The sequence below is a fragment of the Elephas maximus genome, chromosome 16, assembly GCF_024166365.1.
Source record: "Elephas maximus indicus isolate mEleMax1 chromosome 16, mEleMax1 primary haplotype, whole genome shotgun sequence".
In the NCBI taxonomy this organism is placed as follows: domain Eukaryota; kingdom Metazoa; phylum Chordata; class Mammalia; order Proboscidea; family Elephantidae; genus Elephas; species Elephas maximus.
Window position 1 is genome coordinate 67,729,434 of NC_064834.1, and position 20,175 is coordinate 67,749,608.

General features: G+C 39.6%; 1 protein-coding gene across 3 annotated transcripts in view; it reads right to left on the reverse strand.

Moving 5' to 3' along the window:
* The window catches only part of SHTN1 (shootin 1), a 103,197-nt gene that overhangs the window by 73,866 nt on the left and 9,156 nt on the right, over positions 1-20,175 (reverse strand). For all 3 annotated transcript variants that reach the window (XM_049854654.1, XM_049854653.1, XM_049854655.1), the window contains exons 2-3: positions 12,538-12,590; positions 1,394-1,454 (exon numbers count right to left, since the gene is read on the reverse strand). In XM_049854654.1, coding sequence (XP_049710611.1) covers positions 1,394-1,454; positions 12,538-12,578 — 102 coding nt within the window. In that variant the 5' untranslated portion in view covers positions 12,579-12,590. The remainder of the gene's footprint in view (positions 1-1,393; positions 1,455-12,537; positions 12,591-20,175) is intronic.

Below are 20,175 nucleotides of genomic sequence, written 5' to 3' on the forward strand. Positions count from 1 at the left end.
AGCAATAAGAGGATTTCTATCATAGCATACTGACCTCCAAAAATAGGTAGTACCAACAATATTCCCGTTAGCTTTTCTTTGTATAGATGGATGCTGAAAAATAAACTGGCCTATTAAAATTTAACTACCATGCTGCATTTTTAATGGCTGTCTTTCCTTCAACAAGAATAAAATGTTTTGTCGTGTAGTTACCTAGTCAACAGTTTATGTTATCACCAAATTGCCTGACTGCTACAGCATCTGCAGAATGATGGAGAAAGACCTTGCTTCCAGGGGAGGGCCTGCTCTCCCTACTAAGGCCCGGGCTTTTTTCCATGACATTTGTCCATCTGATCCTTCTGAGAGTAAGCAGCTATATTCTATCTTGGGGGATAAAATAATAACAGATTTACACCACATAAAAAAATCAATAGCAAAAATTCAGAAAAGATTTTGGGGAGTCAGTCAGCTACCTATAGCTTTCATGGGAATATAATTTTCCTTGGCGAGAAGGCAATTTCAAACATTCTAATTCTTAAAAATGTGGAAGTTCTCTGAACCCATAATTCCATTTCTATGAATTAACCTAAGGAACTAACGAGACCACCGTAAAGATTATATATATATAGGAATGCTTGCCACGGCATTATTTGTAATAGCGAAAAGCAAGAAATAATCCATCTATCAGTGAAGAAATATCTAAAGAAATGATGGTACTATCATATAATGGAATACTATGGGCAATGATTAAAAATGATAGACATTTTTACTGACAAGCAAAGATGACAATATACTGTTTACTGAAAAAAGCAGGTTATAAACTGAATGCATTTTTTGTAGATACATATAAAGCCACAACCAAACCCACAGCCATCAAGTTGATTCCAACTCAGAGCGACCCCACAGGACAGAGCAGAACTGCCCCATAGGGTTTCCAAGGCTGTAAATCTTTACGGAAGCAGACGGCCACATCTTTCTCTCATGGAACCACTGGTAGGTTCGAACAGCCAACCTTTCAGTTAGTGGCCAAGCGCTTTAACCAGGCTGCTTAGATGCATATATATTACTCAGAAAAAAGACCAGGAAGGATATACTATAAAATGCTAACTTTGGTTTTTCTCAAGGAGTCAAGGTAAACAGTAATTTTTGTTCTCTTTTCTGCATAGCAAAAAACTTCTTATAACAACTACAAACCATCTTTTATAATAATACACACATAAAACAATGCTCATTCTCTTCCTTTAAAAATCACAGTAATGCCAGGGCATTTCACGGGCAAATGGGAAGACAATTCTCGCTTTCTTGATTGGATGGCCCGATGCATCAGCAACTAAACACAGGGCCTGTGTCTGCCCACATATTCCCAATACACAATTACGTGTGTTATAACCATTCCGCTGAAATGCTTACATACTTTTCTGAAATTCCTCCAGTTTTTTAACAGCCTCATCTCGTTCTTGCCTAATCTTGTCACACTGAAATTAGAAAAAAAGAAAGGAAATGTTAAAATTTGTATTACAAATTTTAAGTTTGGAAAGGCAAGGAATAGCAAGCTTATAAGCAACAGCAATTTTCAGAAAACAAAACATTTAAAACAATAAATAAATAAATAAAACAGCAGTCACATGGTTAATTGTACTGCTCAACCAGCATGGTACCTGGTGAATTTTCTCTGACCTTCTAAAATAATGAACCAGCTTACTGTTCACTATCTCCTCCGTAAAAGACCCGTTTAACAACCTTGAGTTAAAATGTACTCATTCTTTGGAAAGCGTTTGTGTCTCTCTTTACACAGGTATTTTCCTAATGCCATGAACACCTCACTCATCCGCAGGTCAGATTCCCAGCAGTTTCAACTATCCAGACACTGGTGCACCTTGGAAGCAAATGGAAAGACCCCTGGACGAAGGAAAACTGCTGCCACATAACCCGTGCTCTCTGTCACCTGTGGACAATCATCCCTGTGTCCTTAGCATTCTGAACAGAAGAAGGTAGCAAATTGAAGGCAAAATATCCCATGATAAGCTTGTATCATTTATATAAACTGTTAATTTTAAAAGGTGGGAAAACCTCTGAAAAAATAAGATGATAAAAGGCAAAAATAACTATTGGAGCACGAAGACCTTTTAGGAAACCTGGTATAGACACAAATCTCTCTCGTTTCAACAGGCCCTGGAGGTATTAATGAATTTTAACAAAACCGAATGCTGATTATGAGGACTGAATTCAATACACCTTGAATTTCACAAAACAGGGAAGCATAATACATTTTAGAGAATTTTTCATCGAAAACACCTAAAACTTTAAGCAGTAATTTTAGCTCTTAGGGTGAAATTTTAGCTTCTTGGAAATACCTCAGTCTCCAAGGTATCATATGAATAAAGCACAACTTTAAACTATATTTGATTCCTAGCATGCCAGATCAATATATTGGGATTGCATCCATTTGGATATTCTTAATTTCAAATTTTAGTGGCTTATGGGAATTATAACACCACTAGTGATTGGAGGGAAAGCCTGGTGGTGTAGTGGTTAAGAGTTGCAGCTGCTAACCAAAAGGTCAGCAGTTTGAATCCACCAGGCGCTCCTTGGAAACCCTATGGGGCAGTCCTACTGTGTCCCACAAGGTTGCTATGAGTCGGAATCGGCTTGACAGCAACAGGTTTGGTTTTCTTTGGTTTAGTAATTGGGAAAATCCAAATGAAAACAGTGAGACAGTCTCACCTATCAGACTGGCAAAAAACTGAAAAAATCTGATACCAGGAGTTGAAAACTCTCACATACTGCTAGTGGAAGTCTAAACTGGTAGAACTACTTGGAAAATAAATTTCTATCAAAATAGAAAACCCACAAACCCTATGACTCAGTAATTCTACTCCTAGGTGTATACACTCAGAGAGACTCTCCAGTATTGTAGACAAAATGAACTCAAAAAAAAGGTTCAGCATTTAAAAGAATAAGAAATCATGGTATAGTCATATACTACACTACAGAGCAGTGAAAATGAATGAACTAAAGCTACGTGTATCAACATAAACCTCAAAAACCATAATGCTGAGTAAAAGAAGTTGTAGAACATATATCAAATGATACCTGAAGCACACAAAAATATTTCATGCGTCTGTTCTGTATTTATGTCTATTTCATGATATGCATGGCATATATGAAAAATAACATCATGAAATACAGGGACACATACAAAATTTATGATCGTCTCTTAGGAAATATGGAAGGAAATGAGACCAGGCATGGGCAACACAGGATCTTATCTGTAGCTTTTGTTTTTTAATTAAAAAAATAACAGCTAATTCTGTGTGGCAAGTACTTGTTTTATTACTCTCTGCCTTTTTCTGTGCTTCTAAATAGTTCATTGTTTTCCCCTTTGGCTTCCAAAAAACCACAGAAACTTTAAAAACCTGATCTCCTTTCATATGGGCAAATCCACTCTGGCAAGTGCACATGAAACAAGTACACACAGTGCTAAAGCAGCAAAGCTGTCCACTGAATCCTGACTCAGACCTCCCACCAAATGGGTCAGGATGGACCAAGGGCCATTTCCTAAAGGAGAAGGTGTACTCTTGCATTAAAGTTTCCTTGTGGGAATCCAAACTCTGAAAAAATAGTCCTGTCTAATACAGTCTCTAGTTCCAATTTACCAGAAAAATTGCATGTAGTGTTTTTTGTTTGTTTGTTTTTTGGTGTTTACATTTCTAAACACTAGCACGCTGGACTCTCAAATAAGCTTTCCCAGACCATTCCTCTCACCCAATTTGACTATACCAGACAGTATAGCACTTAATTTCTATGACAGAGCTGGCCAGCTGTTTCAGGACTATTCCTCTTGTTTTCTAGAACTTGGCCTCTGTTGGTTTTATACTTCCCCACGCTCCCTGCCAGCCTGCTACCTCACCTAATCAATACACAGTAGAGTCTAAAGACACAAAAAGGAGCCTAATACATGCCTTCTGACTAGACAAACTCCTGAGTCATGACTGCAAATGAGATATATTTGGTGTTTCACTTTCAAATTAATTTCATGTTTTGTAATCAGGCATTTCTGAAGGTGTAAGATGCCCTATGAAAATCTGTCTTCATCTAAGAGTTGGGAGCATTGCTCCTGATGGAATGCCACTTGTGTCCTTCTCTCTGCTTCTCAAAGTACCACCTGGAGGAATTTGAGGATAATTCAATTCTCACTTATTTCAAATAGCCAGAGTTTTCACTGAGACTTTGCATGATGAGAACATTAAACAGAGATGCCTGGTTTAGGTCGATCTCTATTCGGATCTGAAAAAGGCCACCAGTTGACACACAAGCCACTAACTCTGTCACCATTTGCTGGTTATCGTCAGCTTGTGACAATTTTAGGTAGTCGTAGCCAGTCACCCAGAAGACAGATTTTCTGTCTCTGCCCTCTGCTCATAAGGCCCAGGTAGGCAGGTTTTAGTTCATCACAACAGGCAGGTAACTAGTTTCCACAGCCTAGCTACATACTTTCAGGCTAATGCTGTAGTCATCACCAACAGATTCACAGACCGTCTCCCAAACCCAGCTGTGTTCTACCAGGGGTCTCCATGTTGCTTTGCTTTCTATTTTCTGCAACTGCATTATGACAGAACTGGCAGTCACAGAATTGACCATCTGCTATGGATACTGAAAGGGGTGTGGGCTGGGGGACGGAATCAACACATGCTGCAAACGTGGCTTCCTTATTTCAAACTGGAGTTGAACAAAATATGAAGGACGTACATATTTACTAACCAGGATTCCAAATACTCACTTATTTTATTTTTTTAGGTGAACCCAGAAAAATATCTCGTAAGCTCTCTCTCATTCGGTCAGCAGTGAGAAAAAATGTCAGCGAGGGTTCTGGGCCTTTTTGGAAGAATGTCCTATCTTTATGCCCCACAGGAGCCCCTCACCCACCCTCCCCTTTCTCTACCCTGCCCACGCAGCTGCACCATTTGTAGAAACTGCTTCTTTTTGTGTTAGAATTGCTCGTGAGGACCTTGCAATAGCAACAGATGTGCCTGGGTTCACTTCGCTTAATTATGATGCCCAGCGATTCTCTGTGGCTCAAGGCTGGGGTAGAACCCAGCAGCACAAGTGCTGGCTGGTTGAAGCGAGCTGGATAATATTACATCTACTCTAGAGTCTCTGTTTTGGCTCTTTATGAAGTGGTGAATTGACTGGAGGATGGCCTTGCTGGTTTTGAAAGCCCTTAATATTAGAAGCCCTGGCTATTTTCCAGACCTCTTCCTTGAGCTTCATCCAGGCAGGTCCCTGGCTTCTGAAACTAAACCAGCATATCAAAGCACTGGCTGATTGATTTGTGGAGGGAAATCCTTCTACTGTGAATTGATACCTTCCCTCTTCCCCCCTAAAAAATGGGTAGCTCAGTTCTTTTTTCCGCATATATCATCCAACTACAGTTAACACTAAAGTATCTGCTTAGCAGGGCTCAGCAGAAGTACAGGTAACTGATGTAGACACCAAGAAATCTTTGTATTTTGCAGGGTGATCTACTCACGTTTTATGTAAAAAAAAAAAACTAACTTGTGTCTAACTTCCACTAATATGAACATTGATTTTTATCTCTGTGGCACACAGATGCAATGGCAGGTTAATATCCTACTGAAAGGCCAGTTTGGGGCCCAAGAAGCACACATGCACCACGCACACACACCGCCAAGAGAGAAGACAACCTATCTGCACGCAAGTACCTAACGGGGGCGGAATTACTTCGAAGCAAGTACCTACTGTAATCATTGGTCTTCCTATGCCACAGAACATCTTTTTCTGTCCTTCAAGCAATGAACGAATTATTTATAGAGCACCTAGACCTGCCAGCCACTGTGTGGAATGTAACAGACGATGTGCTCACAAACTTATGATCTACTAAGAAGGAGCAACAATGAAAGAAGCAATTAAAAGGACAGCTGCTATACCAGGAAAAATACCACACTATAGACACATATAGCACAGGCCATACCACTACGTCTGAGGAGGGCACAACCCCACACCACTTTTACTTTTCTCCAAGTACTTTTCATCCCTTTTATGTCCAGTTACAATATTCTAAAAATTTAAACATGTATGGCGTCAGAATTGTGCATATTTACCTGCTTTAGAATCCTTGGTGATGCAATGAGAGAACCATCAAATCATTTTTAATTATGATCGATACTTCTATTTTTCCACCTGGGTAAGTATGGCTGGAACTCAACAGGGCTTTCTGGATTTATACATAAAAAAAAAAAATACATACTTACCCTTAAAAAGGAAACCCTGGTTGCGTAGTGGTTAAGTGCTACCCTTAAAAAATACAATAAATTAAATCGTTCCTACTGGGATGGAATTCCTTTCACTCTCTTTCTCTTTTTTGGTGTTCTTTCTTCCAATTCAAAGTTCTTTCCCTTCAATTTTCACAGGCAATAAAGAAGTAGTAGCTGCCCCTTAAAGCTGTCTTGCAGCATTCTCCAAATTCTAGGTATTGTGTGTTAGATGGGAACACATGTCATCAGAACAGAGATTCTTGCTCTTTGTTTCTGGATAGATTGCTGTTAATAAGAGACTCATTTTCACTTTCAAACTGCTAAGTAATTACTTTTTCTCTGGCACAACCACTTGCCACTCTCTGTCTCAAAGAAACGGCATGTATGTGGATGTATTATGCATGAACAGTTAGCATAATGGATGCATATCTTGCTCTTCAAAGTGGCTTCTTTATTAATTTCTTTTAAATAAAATACTTTGGGACCTTCACCTCTGAAAATTACACAAGAGGAAGAAATTTCAACAATAGACAAAATGAACAAGATGCAAACAATATCATGTATCTTGCTTCTTGAAACGGAAGTCTTGGAAAGGGTCTGCCTCGTTCCCTTTTCATTCATTGTTCCTGGCAACCTGACGGAGCCTCCTGATTGATGTACTGTTACAGCCGCTCACCCAAATGACTTCTAATCAGCCACTTAAACAATGATGCACTTCAAAACTCGATCTCAGAACATAATATTAAACATAAATACTTATTACTTGAAGGCAGACACTCTTCTATTATACAGATTTCCTTCTGTTTTTAATGCATACGACACACACACACACACATCCTGCCACTCTGAGAACCGTGAAAGCTATTCCACTCAACATTCAATGAGTCTTTTCCCCCCATACCAGGAAATAAACCCCAAACAATTATGACAAAGGTCCTGGACGAGTCCTAAGAGAATGTGCTCCAATGTAGAGCATATTTGGCCGATTTCAAAATAGACAGTCCTCTACTTTTCCATACCACAGAGATATAGATTCGGAAGGCTTGCTGACTTCAGTGTGATAGAATCTTCCATTTTTTAACACACTGTTGATAATGCCATTTAGCAACCAGGCAAAAAAAAAATAAATGAATAAAATAACAGAAAGTAGCACTCTTTCCATAATTCCCATTTATCCTGGTGTTTAAAAAAAAAAAAAAAAACCTCAAGTATTTACAGTTTAATCCAATGTACACCGGTGACTTTTACCCTAGTCAATATTTTGATAATAAATTTTGGTTTAAAATGCGATACATCCATAAGTAACAAGCAGGTGTTTTTATTAAAAAGAGACCAACCCAAACCAAACCTGTTGCTATCACATCGATTCCAACTCACAGCCACCCTACGGAACAAGGTAGAATCGCCCCATATGCTTTCCAAGGGTGCAATCTTTAAGAAAGCACACTGCCACATCTTTCTCCCGCTATTAAGAAGAAGCAAGCAACTAATTCTGCTCGTGAGAGAGTTAGAGAAGACCACGAAAAAAATAAGCGACATTTAAGCCAGGCATTTAAGGTTAAAAAGAGTTTGCCTCATGGAAAGGAGTGGGAACCCTGTCTTTTTGTCCTTTCCCATCCCTCCCCCAGCTCTAGGCACTCACTCGCAATGCGACACAGTCATTGTTAGTCTGTCTGTGTCCCTCCTTAGAGTGGGCTTTCTCCAGGGGAGAATCTTCATATATTTTTCTTTATACTCCTGGTACTCAGAAGGGATTCATGAAAAAAGTTTTCCCTTCAAAATAGCTTTCCTTATAAACTCAAACAGACTCTGACTCCATCCTCAAAGTCACTGATTAAAAACCACAAAATGGTCAACATTCCATTTTTGTTAAAAAGGGAGAACTGCGAAGGAAAAGATCAATTTAAAAAATGGCCCACACTGCACCCCCCAAAAATCTCCTACCTGTCAAACCCTAGAATGCATTTTTTTAATATATATGTATCTCCAAAAAAAACAAACCCGTTGCTGTCAAGTCGATTCTGACTCAAGCAACCCTATAGGTAGATATAGATATATAAGGAGCCCTGGAGGCAGAATAGTTAACTATTCAGTGGCTAACCAAAAAGTTGATGGTTTGAACCCACTAGCAGCTCCACAGAAGAAAGGACCTGGAGATCTGCTTCTATAAAGATTACAGCCTAGGAAACCATATGAGGTAGTTCTACTCTGTCCTATAGGGTTGCTGTGAGTTGGAATCAACTTGATGGCACACAACACATACACACACACACATATAAACAATATATATATATGAATTTTTCTGATATAAAATGGACTTTATATTTAAATTTCAGATCTTAAATACAAACCAATGTGGAATAAATATAAATGATTCAGAAAAGTATACCCCTCTTAACCACTGCCGTCAAGTTGGTTCTGACTCACAGCGACTCTATAGGACAGAGTGGAAATGTCCCATAGGGTTTCCAAACTTCAAATCTTTACAGAAGCAGACTGCTGTATCTTTCTCCCAAGGAGTAGCTGGTGAGTTCGAACTGCCAACCTTTCGGTTGGCAGCCAATACTTAACCACTGCATCACCAGGGTTCCATAGAAAAGTATAAAGTCTGATAATTCGCTATGAAAAATTCATGAGCTTACAAAAAAGAATTGAAAATAAAGCCAGGGCCTTCGTGGGGAAAAAGAGAGCTGATAAGCTCCTATAAATCCACCTTCTCAAAAAGAACCTTTGTGGTCATAAGACCCATATTTGAACCTACACTCTGCCACTAACTACCTGTGCAACCTGGGGAAAGTCATTTAAGCCCTGTGGGCCTGTTTCCTTATCTGCGAAATATGGCTGACACAGGACTGTCTAGGGTATTGGGTGAAGGGGACAACCAACAGCACATGACCCAAAGTCTCTTCTTAATAAACAGCCTCTTACGCAAATGCCTGACCTGAGAAGCAGCAAGCCTACCACTTGTCTCAACAGATGACATTCCAAACATGGCAGAAAACGATCCTACCCAGAAGGATCCATCTACTGCCTTTCCCACTGATAGGGTTCACGGCCTGGCAACAAAGATAGCTAGACTTCATGTGGACGTGTGGAGGGAAGAAATAACTTACAATGTATTTTTCTGCTCCCCCCATTTGTATAAAATTTCCCCACATCAAATTAGCTGTGGCAAAAGAAGTCTGTCTTCAGATTTCAGTGGATTCACTGAACTGTCTTGGGACCATGTGGCCAGGATGCCACACACATGTACTGATGGAGACCGGTCACAACTCACCCAGCTAGGCACAAGAAAGCACTTTGTCAGTGAAAACGGTGTCCTCCATTTACCAATGCCGGAACGAAAGCTGCTCTTACTTGCTCTATGCTATATAAAAGGCTCTTATTATGTGCTTCTCTCATTTGTAATACGGTCCCTCTTTTTGGGGAAAAATCTGCAGCAATAAGCCTGTTAGTCTTTTAATAGACGATAAACAGAATGCTGTGAACTTAAAAAAAAATCACTCTACTTGGTTTGACCCAACCACACAGCATTCCATACTGCTTTCATTTCCCGTTTCTGTTAATAGTTATTTAAAAAAAATTAGAACAGAGGCAGGTAAATAAGGCATATGATTGTTACAAAAGTATTAGGCCATACTCTATATAGAGAAACATAGAAACAGTTAATGGGGTGAAGTAATTTACAATCTTTCTTTTATCAAATGCATCTTACCTATAATTTCATTTTCAAAACAATGGTTCACTTAAAAAGTCACAACAGAAAGAAGCTCTTAGCTAAATGGCCATCATCACCACCAATAATGGGTATTTACCAAGCACCTACCATGTACGGGGCACTGCTAGGTCTACAAGTTAGAATGGATTAAAGAAGGAGAAAAAAAGAGAAAACAAAAAAAAATTTACTCTTCTTCTTAAGTTATTCCTTCTCTTCTACACCCATCTTTCTCCATCATACAAAGATACACTTGTTTGCTTTCCCTCCTCACATCGTCTAGGCTAAGTCAAAGAGTTTTCTGGAATTAACCCCTCCAACTTGCTTTGCTCCTTCCCTCTTAGACTAAGAACTGTCATGGAAGAGACTCAGCTGGCTAATAACTTCTTGGCCTCTTTCTCCTTCTGAGAGCTGGACGATGGAAGAGTATCTTAGGGAAAGAGGCCCAAGCCATCTGGCCTAAGTGTCACCCATCAGTTTTACTTTGAAATTTGGGGGGCATTAAGGTCCCAGGATCCAACCACAACCTCCCAACCTGTTTACATGCTCAGGATGTATGTGATTTTTGGTGGTTATGGAGTTAGAAATGCCAAATTATTTTCTACGAAATTCTAGATGCACGCATCAAGCACCTTCTACCATGGATATTCCCATCACCCCTACCTACCATTCCCTGGATTGCCTGATGAAGGGAAGAGGGGACACTTAAGATTTCACAGAACACCAAGGATTTATTCACAACAGAGCAAAGGAGCCTTACGAACTATATGAAAACCAGTGATCTAAAAATCCATTATACTCTGCTTTGAACTAGAAAAGTTACCACAAGTATCACCAGCCATAACACAGCCATCTAAGTGTCAAATTAACATAAGTGAAAAAGTAGAACATGGTTCTTAAGAGCCAAATAAATACAACAAATATGCCACGAGTTTTACAAATATTTAGCTCACTGGCAATTTTCATTACAGCTCTTCCTCTGAAATTTTAAAGATGAAGCTTTATCATTTACAGCAGTGATGAGGGTCATCTTCTTTAATAACCACTAGCAGCCCTGGTGGCACAGGGGTTAAGCACTTGGCTGTTAACCAAAAGGCCAGCAGTTCGAACCTGGCAGCGGCTCCACAGGAGAAAGAGGTGGCAGACTGCTTCTGTAAAGATTTAAGCTTTGGAAACCCTGTGGGGCAGCTCTACACTGTCCTAGAGGGTTGTTATGAGTTGGAATCAACACGATGGTAGCAGGTTTGATTTTGTGGTTTAAGGCCCTGTCTTACTAGTTTTTCATCATGGATGTTATATTTTGAAATATTTGGTCTATCAAAAAATTTTTAAAATTGTGGAGTTAATATAAATTGATCTTTTTTACATCTAAAAACAATAATCCTGTTCTTTGCTTCCTATTCAATCCCTCTACTTTTTTCCAAGAAAGAAACCTTGGTGGCTCAATGGTTAGGTGCTCAGCTGCTAATCAAAATGTTGGGGGTTTGAACCCACCCAGCAGCTCCACAGAAGAGAGACCTGGTAGATCTGCTCCTATAGCGATCACAGCGCAGTGAACCCTACTGGCAGTTCTACTATCACATACCGTCACTGTGAGTCAAACCTGACTCAACAGCACCTAACGGTATTTTTTTCCATCTTGAAAAACTAAACCAGTTGCCGTTGAGTCAATTCTGACTCATGGCGACACCATGCGTTTCAGAGTAAAACTGTGTTCCGTAGGGTTTTCAATGGCTATGATCCTTCAGAAGTAGGTCACCAGGCCTTTCTTCCAAGGCACCTTTGGGTGGATTTGAATCACCAACCTTTCAGTTAGTAGCCAAGTGCTTAACTATTTGCACCACCCAGGGACTCCTTTTTCCAACTTAGTATGTCTATAATTATAGCCCTTCCATTTGTCCCCTTCCTAAATTTGCAGGTGGTTTAAAAAAAAAAAAAAATACACACAGACACATATAAACACACAAATAAATGTTTGCAAAGCTTAAATGAACATTTTCTGAGACAAAAAGATACAATTTTTAAAGGTAAGTAGAATTCAATTATTTAGCAGCTAAAAAACAAAAGTGCCAGAGCCCCTGAAAATATTAACTTCCAGTCTTTTTTCAACTTTCAGTATATTACTCATATAGATAGATGAAGCAAACACACAAAAGATTTATGGAAGCATCCAGGCTAAACACCAATGACTAAACACAGAAAGCTCTCTAGAATCCAAAATGTTTAAGTCCTGAGGCTAAATGTCTCAGGCCTTCAATTCTATCCCCAGAATACCAAATCTGACTGTTAGGAAAAAAGTACAATTCTTGGGGGCTTGAGTTGCTTGGCCTGGTGCCTTGCTGCATTTAGCCATGGAGTTAATCCCTCAGAGCTGTGCCCACTGTGGCATGCCTCCTATTCTTTACCATCTGGAACCTGGAGTTGATATTAGCTTGAACCACACAGGCAAGAAAAAAGGGGGGAAAAAAACCCTCACTTACATTTCACTGAAATTAGTAGCAGAACAATGCACTATGCAGGCTAAGCTTTTACACATGTAAGAAATTTAAAAAAGGGTAAAGTACAAACCTTCTCCTTTGTTTTCTGGTTCTCTGCTCTAAGGTCTTCATATTCGCCTATTGCTAAAAGAAAAAGGGAGAGCAACATTAAACACTATCGAAAGTTTACTGTAGGAAAACCTGGGAACCCAACCAACCCCTACTGTCCACTGACTAGACAGGAGAAGAGGCCACAGAGGAAGGGCTTCTGCTTTTGAGAGTGAGGAGAGAAAGAAATCACAGCAGTTGTGGGCCCACTAAGCTGAATTCCGGTTCTTCCTAGGTCATTAGGGAGACCTAGGACTCATGAGGAAACCCTGGTGGTGTAGTGGGTAAATGCTATGGCCGCTAACCAAAAGGTCAGCAGTTCAAATCTGCCAGGCGCTCCTTGGAAACTCTATGGGGCAGGCTCATGATAAGTCATCTATGACATGTTGCTTCTCCCCTTTGATGGTCAGCACTTGGGTCTCTGAAAGGAGGCAGGTGAGTGTTCCCGGAAGTTTCTTCTACCACTATTGACCTGTGGTGCTACAGTCAAAGGTTTACTTGAAAACCAGCCTTCAGAAAATAAAGTAGGCTCACACATCCATCTCACCCTTACACATTTGCTTTTTGCGCAGAGGAACAAGTTTACGCTCTGGGTATTCAGCTCAGAAAAACTATTTTCAGGCACTTCAAGATCATCAATCACCAAGCCATGGCCAGTTACCCACCAGACTCATTCTACCAAGTTGGGTAAGTGCATGAATTGTTTTGGAAATATTTTCAACTATGTGGGGGAAAAAAGTAAAAAAAAACAGCAGTTTGTACTTAAAAATCTCTATTACAAGAAAAGTAACCAAACCCCCCCTGCCATGTGTCTCCGAGCTAAAGCACCATTTTTAGATCTTCTCAAAGTTGAGAAGGGGAACTTTTCCATAAATTAGATGGGAAGGAAGAGACCCACCCAGGGTTACCCATGGAGCAGACCAGCAGAGGTAAGCCTAGCAGGACTGCTGCCCACCCCCTGGAACAGCACCTGGACTGGCGATGAGAGCCAATGACTCGTCACGTTGGATTTTCATACTTTTATTTATTTATTTAAATGTGGGTGGGATTCACTCACAGAAAGCTCAGATTCTAAAAAAAGAATAACAGTGCTTCCTCTTCCTATAATAAACTGAAAATAGAAATAAAAAATCTGAAACCAGTAGCCATATATATATATATTCTAGAAATACATGATTCTAATCACTGAAATAGAGAACATCCCAGAACCAGACAATTAACATCGTAAAGTACATGTCTGGTTTCCTCCAATACTGATTCAAAGCATTCAGAATAGCTACTGTGATGGTTGGACCAAAATCTCAAAATTTAGTTCAATTTAACAAATATTTATGGAATTCTACCACCAGTGCCCAGAAGTTTTGTTAGCACCCCATGACCATTTAAATAAGAATTAATGGATCATTTTTATTGAAGCCACACCCCAAAGGAATCCTTTAAAATCAGACAGCTCATAAAATAGCTGAGTGTATACATATAAAGATACAGCCCTTTTGAAAATAATTGAATCTTCAATGAAAAAGATTTGATTGACAACACATAAAGCCCTCTGTACACCAGCTCCTCACCAGCCCACCCCTCAAACCCCATCCCAACCACTGAGTAAGCCAGATTGTCTTTGGCTCAGGAAAAAAAAAAAAAAAAATCACAACAATTTCCCCCTCCCCCTTTTTAACAGAAAGAAACAAGAAGAGATCCTAAAAATACACACTGACACCATTTGAGCAATAGTTCCAAATCTTATTACGATATTTGATGTTTCAAAACATAAATACATAAACGTTTTACTGAAAGACAACAATAAGTTGAGTGATTTAACACTCTCTTCTTGGTGACCTACTTTACAGAGAACAAAAAACAAACAATAAAGGCTTATAAAACTATGATGTCATATTGACATTAAGATTTTTTTTTCCATTTAAAATATCAGGTAACAGCTTTGAAGGCTTTTTTTTTTTTTTTTTTAACACAAATACTATTCTTCCATTATATTGCCAATAGAATCCAGATGAAACATTGTAGACTCCCGTTGACTGGGGTCTTTACGAAGAGCATTAACTAAGAACGCTACACCTTTCATATCTTAATGGAATCCACAGAAAATAAGCTTTCCTGTGACTATATGCAACCTAAAGTAAATAAATAAAGCCCCAGCAGCCCCCAGTACAGGGAAATGAGAGAGAAGTATGGGAAGAATTCAACCTCTTGGTAGCCAGATGGGGCTATTTAGGGGTGGGGCATAAAAGGGAAGAAAGGGGCTGGAAGGTTTACTTAGATTTTTAGTTCTTTGAAATTAAAAAGCCAAGCTCATTGCCCTAAATAACATTAATTTAAAAAATATATATATCATAGCAAATACATATATAGCCCCATCCTCACTAAAATTGGCAAAAACTGATGTGGCCTTTTTATTTAGCTACTTTTTTTTTTTTTTGGCAATGCTAAAGGGTCACAGAGAAAGAATTCTTACTGCTTCAGAACTGGCTTACAGTTTAAAAAAAAAAAAGTGAACTTGCACAGCTCAAATGATTTGATAAGAGAGATCTCCCAAGCCCTAAAGTAACCAATGCAAAAGAAAAGATGAATTTAGCCAATTCGCTCCCACATGAAAGATATCCACGCATTGAGAAGACTTCATCTCTCAGGTCTACAAGTACAGGATATTTCCCTGCACTGTCAGGCCACATGGCACAGTAATTAAAAAGTGCACCAAAGAATGGTTAAAGAGCTATGGCTGCAAACCAAAAGGCTGGCAGTTCAAATCCATCAGCTGCTCCTTGGAAGCCCTATCGGGCAGTTCTACCCTGTCCTACAGGGTCACTATGAGTTGGAATCGGCTCAACAGCAACGGGTACTAGCAGTAGTAAGCCCAGTCATGGCACTTACTGGCTGGGGGCTTTGGGCAAGTTAGTTAATCTCTCAGTTTTCGCATCTGGAAAATAGGAATAATAATTATACAGCCCTCAAAGTGTTGTCATTAGGAGTAAATGAGTTAATATGTGTAACAGTGCTTAGGCATGTAAGGGTTCAAAAGATGTTAGCCGTGGCTATCATTACTGATGCAGCAAGGTACATCAAATCTTGTGCACATGACAAAATAGCTTAGGCTGCTCTCTAATGCCCTCAGTCTCAAGCTTACTTTTGTTCCACACGGTCCGAAAGATGGCAGACAGGAAAATCTGAAACCCTAGGTACTGTTATCCTCCACCAAATAAATGAAGGGATGAAGTGGATAGAGACCGACTGGAAACAGTTAAAAATTCAGTTCCTCAGTCACACTGTCTTACTACAAGTGCTCAGTAGTGGCTAGTGGCTACCATACTGGACAACAGATATAGAACATTTCCATCAAAGCAGCAAGTTCTATCGGACAGTGCTGTTCTAGATGGTTCTGTCCAGATGCCCTGCAGTATGGCAGAAATTGAACTCATCAACTCCACTTTCACCCAAACCTCCTACTTCCTGCCTGGAAGATCTCCTTTCACTGGTGTCATCATCTACCCATACCCCAAGCTAGTATACTCGGGATCACCCTGGGTTCCAGCTTTCCCCCTCCTCCAAAGGATTAAACTGCTCAGACCACTTAAAAATATCTTTCCAATCTGTTCTTCTGCAGCCAGTATCTCTGCCCAAATTCAGACCCTTGACAACAGCAAAACCCTCTATCTACCCTCTAGCCTCCCCTACCCCAATCTGTTTCTTTACATGGTAGTTAGTTAGCTTAAAAACCTTGCTTAAAAAACCTTCAATGACCTCAGCTTCACAACCTGGAAACATAATCTACCCATCCCTCCCCCTTCTAGACTCAGAGAATACAATTCACCCCATTATACCCAAGTCCCATTGTTTCCCTGAACCCTCCAAGATCTTTCATACCTAAATCCATTTGCAAACAATTCTCTCTCTGCCTACAAGGACTTACTGCATAATATTCCCTACCTCATCCTTCTTCATATTAAAATATGCAGGAAGCATCAAAAGAAGATGGAAGGAAAACACAGAGTCACTATATCAAAAAGAATCGGTTGACATTCAACCATTTCAGGAGGCAACATATGATCAGAAACCTATGGTACTAAAGGAAGAAGTCCAAGCTGCACTGAAGGCATTGGCAAATAGCAAGGTTCCGGGAATTGATGGAATACCAATTGAGCTATGTCAACAAAAGGATGCAACGCTGGAAGTGCTCACTCATCTATGCCAAGAAATATGGAAGACAACTACATGGCCAACTGACTGGAAGAGATCCATATTTATGCCTATTCCCAAGAAAGGTGATCCCACTGAATGTGGAAATTATCAAGCAATATAGTTAATATCACATGCAACCAAAATTTTGCTGGAGGTCATTCAAAAGTGGCTGCAGCAGTATATCAACAGGAAGCTGCCAGAAATTCAAGCCACATTTAGAAGAGGACGTGCAACCAGGGATATCACTGCTGATGACACAACGTTGCTTGCTAAAAGCAAAGAGGACTTGAAGCACATACTGATGAAGATCAAAGACCACAGCCTTCAGTATGGATTACACCTCAACATAACGAAAACAAAAATCCTCACAACTGGATCAATAAGCAACATCATGATAAACAAAGACTGATGTTGTCAAGGATTTCATTTTACTTGGATCCACAATGAATAGCCATGGAAGCAGTAGTCAAGAAATCAAAAGACCCATTTCATTTGGGCAAATCTGCTGCAAAAGACCTCTTTAAAGTGTTGAAAAGCAAAGATGTCACCCTGAGGACTAAGGTGTGCCTGACCCAAGCCATGGTGTTTTCAACCACATCATATGCAAGCAAAAGCTGGACAATGAATAAGGGAGACCAAGGAAGAACTGACGATTTTTAAGTGTGGTGTTGGCGAAGAATACTGAATACACCATGGACTGCCAAAAGAACGAACAAATCTGTCTTGGAAGAAGTACAAACAGAATGCTCCTTAGAAGCAAGGATGGTGAGACTACGTCTCACATACTTTGGACAAATTATCAGGAGGGATCAGTCCCTGGAGAAGAACATTGTGCTTGATAAAGTAGAGGGTCAGCAAAAAAGAGGAAGACCTTCAATGAGATGGACTGACACAGTGGGTGCAATGATGGGCTCAAGCATGGCAACAATTGTGAGCATGGTGCAGGACTGGGCAGTGTTTCATTCTGTTGTGCATAGGGTCGCTATGAGTCGGAACCAACTCGACAGCACTCAACAACAACAACAACATTCTCCTTCATTGCAATTTAATTGTCAACTCTTTCAAGAAGTTTTCCCCCATACACTACAGACAAAGTCGGCAATTAAGTTTCTAAGCTACCACCTGGGTACACTGCTCATATATTTTTATTAGAGCATCTACACGTAGCATTATAAATTATCTACACCTAAGTCTGTTTTCTTGGCTTCTCTCCCACTGAATTCACTGCTATATGCCTTACGCCCAGCAGAATACCAAGCACAGTCGGTGCATGTGTTGAGTAAGGGAATGGATCAAATTGTTCTCTGAGGTAGAGCAATTAAGCCAAATATTAACATCCCCATTTTACAAATGAAGACACAAATGCATTGTTGTTGCTATTAGGTGTCACTGAGTAGATTTTGACTCGTAAAGACCCCACATAACAGAGGAGAACTGCCCCATAGGATCTTCTAGTCCATAATCTTTACAAGAGAAGATCTCCAGGCCTTTCTCCTGTGGAGTCCCTGGGTGAGTTTGAACAGTCAACCTTTAGGTTACCAGCCGAGCACTTAACCATTGTGCCACCAGGAGGTCCAATCTTACAGGCAGAAAAGGTGATGGTAGAACTAGTCTATTGATTCCCAAAGTCATTCATGCAAAAAATATTACTGAGCACCTACTATGTGAGCAATCTGTTAAAGCACCTGACCTGGGCAAGGACTCTATCTTCACTTATCTATCCAAGACGCCCAGATGGATCTGGGACAATGCCAGACAACAAAGCAGGCACTTGATAAACATGTGTTAAATTAAGGAAGAACAAAGCTAGGTCTTCACATAAGCAAATCATCCAAGACAACAAACCACCTTCCCCACATTAAAGGAGTCTCTTACATGGTGTTACTCAGGATACTTAATAAAAATGAAGCTTTAAATAGCCATCAAATGTAACCAGAAACACAGTGCCTCATGAGAGCTTCTAATGTAGCTTCTCACCCACTGAGTCTGCATCTTTGAGACTCATGGAGCCTTTAAACACCTCTTATTAATGGAGAATGAGGACATCAGTCATAAAAGATAGTGTTCCATTAGGACATTATTCCCTTCAGCACACGTTCCAATGGGTCCCGCTCTTAAAGCCAGAAGTAAAAAGAGGAAAGTCATTTATACTTCACTTGTTAATTAATTAAACCATTAGAGAAACCAGGGAAAACACTGCTGAACAAAAAACAAAGGTGACAGAATTCACATCTGAAAAGAAATTATGGCAAACCTGAAATTCACTCATTATTTGTTAGCAAACACTGTCCAGTATTAATGAATTAATGATGTTTTAAAAGTACTCTCAAACTACATTAATGACTTCAATGTAGCCAACAGGAGAGCAAAGAAACTGAGTGACTTTAAAATGCGAATATAACAGAATCATAACCTCACTTGTACCACAGAGGACTTGAGACTGAATCAAGTAACTAAAAAATCCTGACCTATTACTGTTCATGCTACTGAACAAAAGTTTAAGAACTGGTGTTTTGATGTTTAAAAAATGTTTAGCCAGCATGGGAAGCAGAGAAAGGTTAAAATTTTGTTTCTACTACATTTTAAAGCAAAGCCTGATGGTGTAACAACTTTATAGAATAAAATCTATAACACAACTAAGTTTAACATACACATACCTTTTAGACCCAACCACCCCAATTTTGACAATTTCTCCTACGGATATGTGTGTCCAAGCAATATTATTTTTAGTAAACTTTAATTTTAAAAGAGTCTAGATTTTATAGCACAATTGCAAAGATAGTAATTTCCCATATACCTCATATCCGGTTTCCCCATTAGCATCTTACATTAGTATGATACATCTGTTATAATCAATGAGCCAATACTGATGCGTTCTTACTAATTAAAGTCCATGCTTCATTCAGATTTCCTTAATTTTTACCTAGTGTCTATTTTTCTGTTACAGGATCCCATCCAAGACGCCACATTATGTTTGGTAAATATGTTTCCTTAGGCATCCCTTAGCTGTGACATTTTCTCAGTTTCCTTGTTCCTGATGACCTTGATAGTTTCAAGGAATATCAGTTAAGTATTTTGTAGAATAAGGAGCCCTGGTGGTGTGGTGGTTAAGTAATCGGCTGCTAACTGAAAGGTCGTCAGTTCAAACCCACCAGCCGTTCCATGTGAGAAAGATTACACCCTTGGAAATCACATGGGACAGTTCTACTCTGTCCTGTTGGGTCGCTGTGAGTCAGAACTGACTCTATGGCAATGGGTTATTCGGTAGAATATCCCTCAATTGAGACTTATCTGATTTTTTTTTTTTTTTTTTTTTTTATGACTAGACTGAGGTGATAGACTTTGGGGAGGAAGGCCACAGAGCTAAAGTGCCATTTTCATCACCTCATATCAAGGGTATACACTATGAATATGAGTCATCACTATTAAT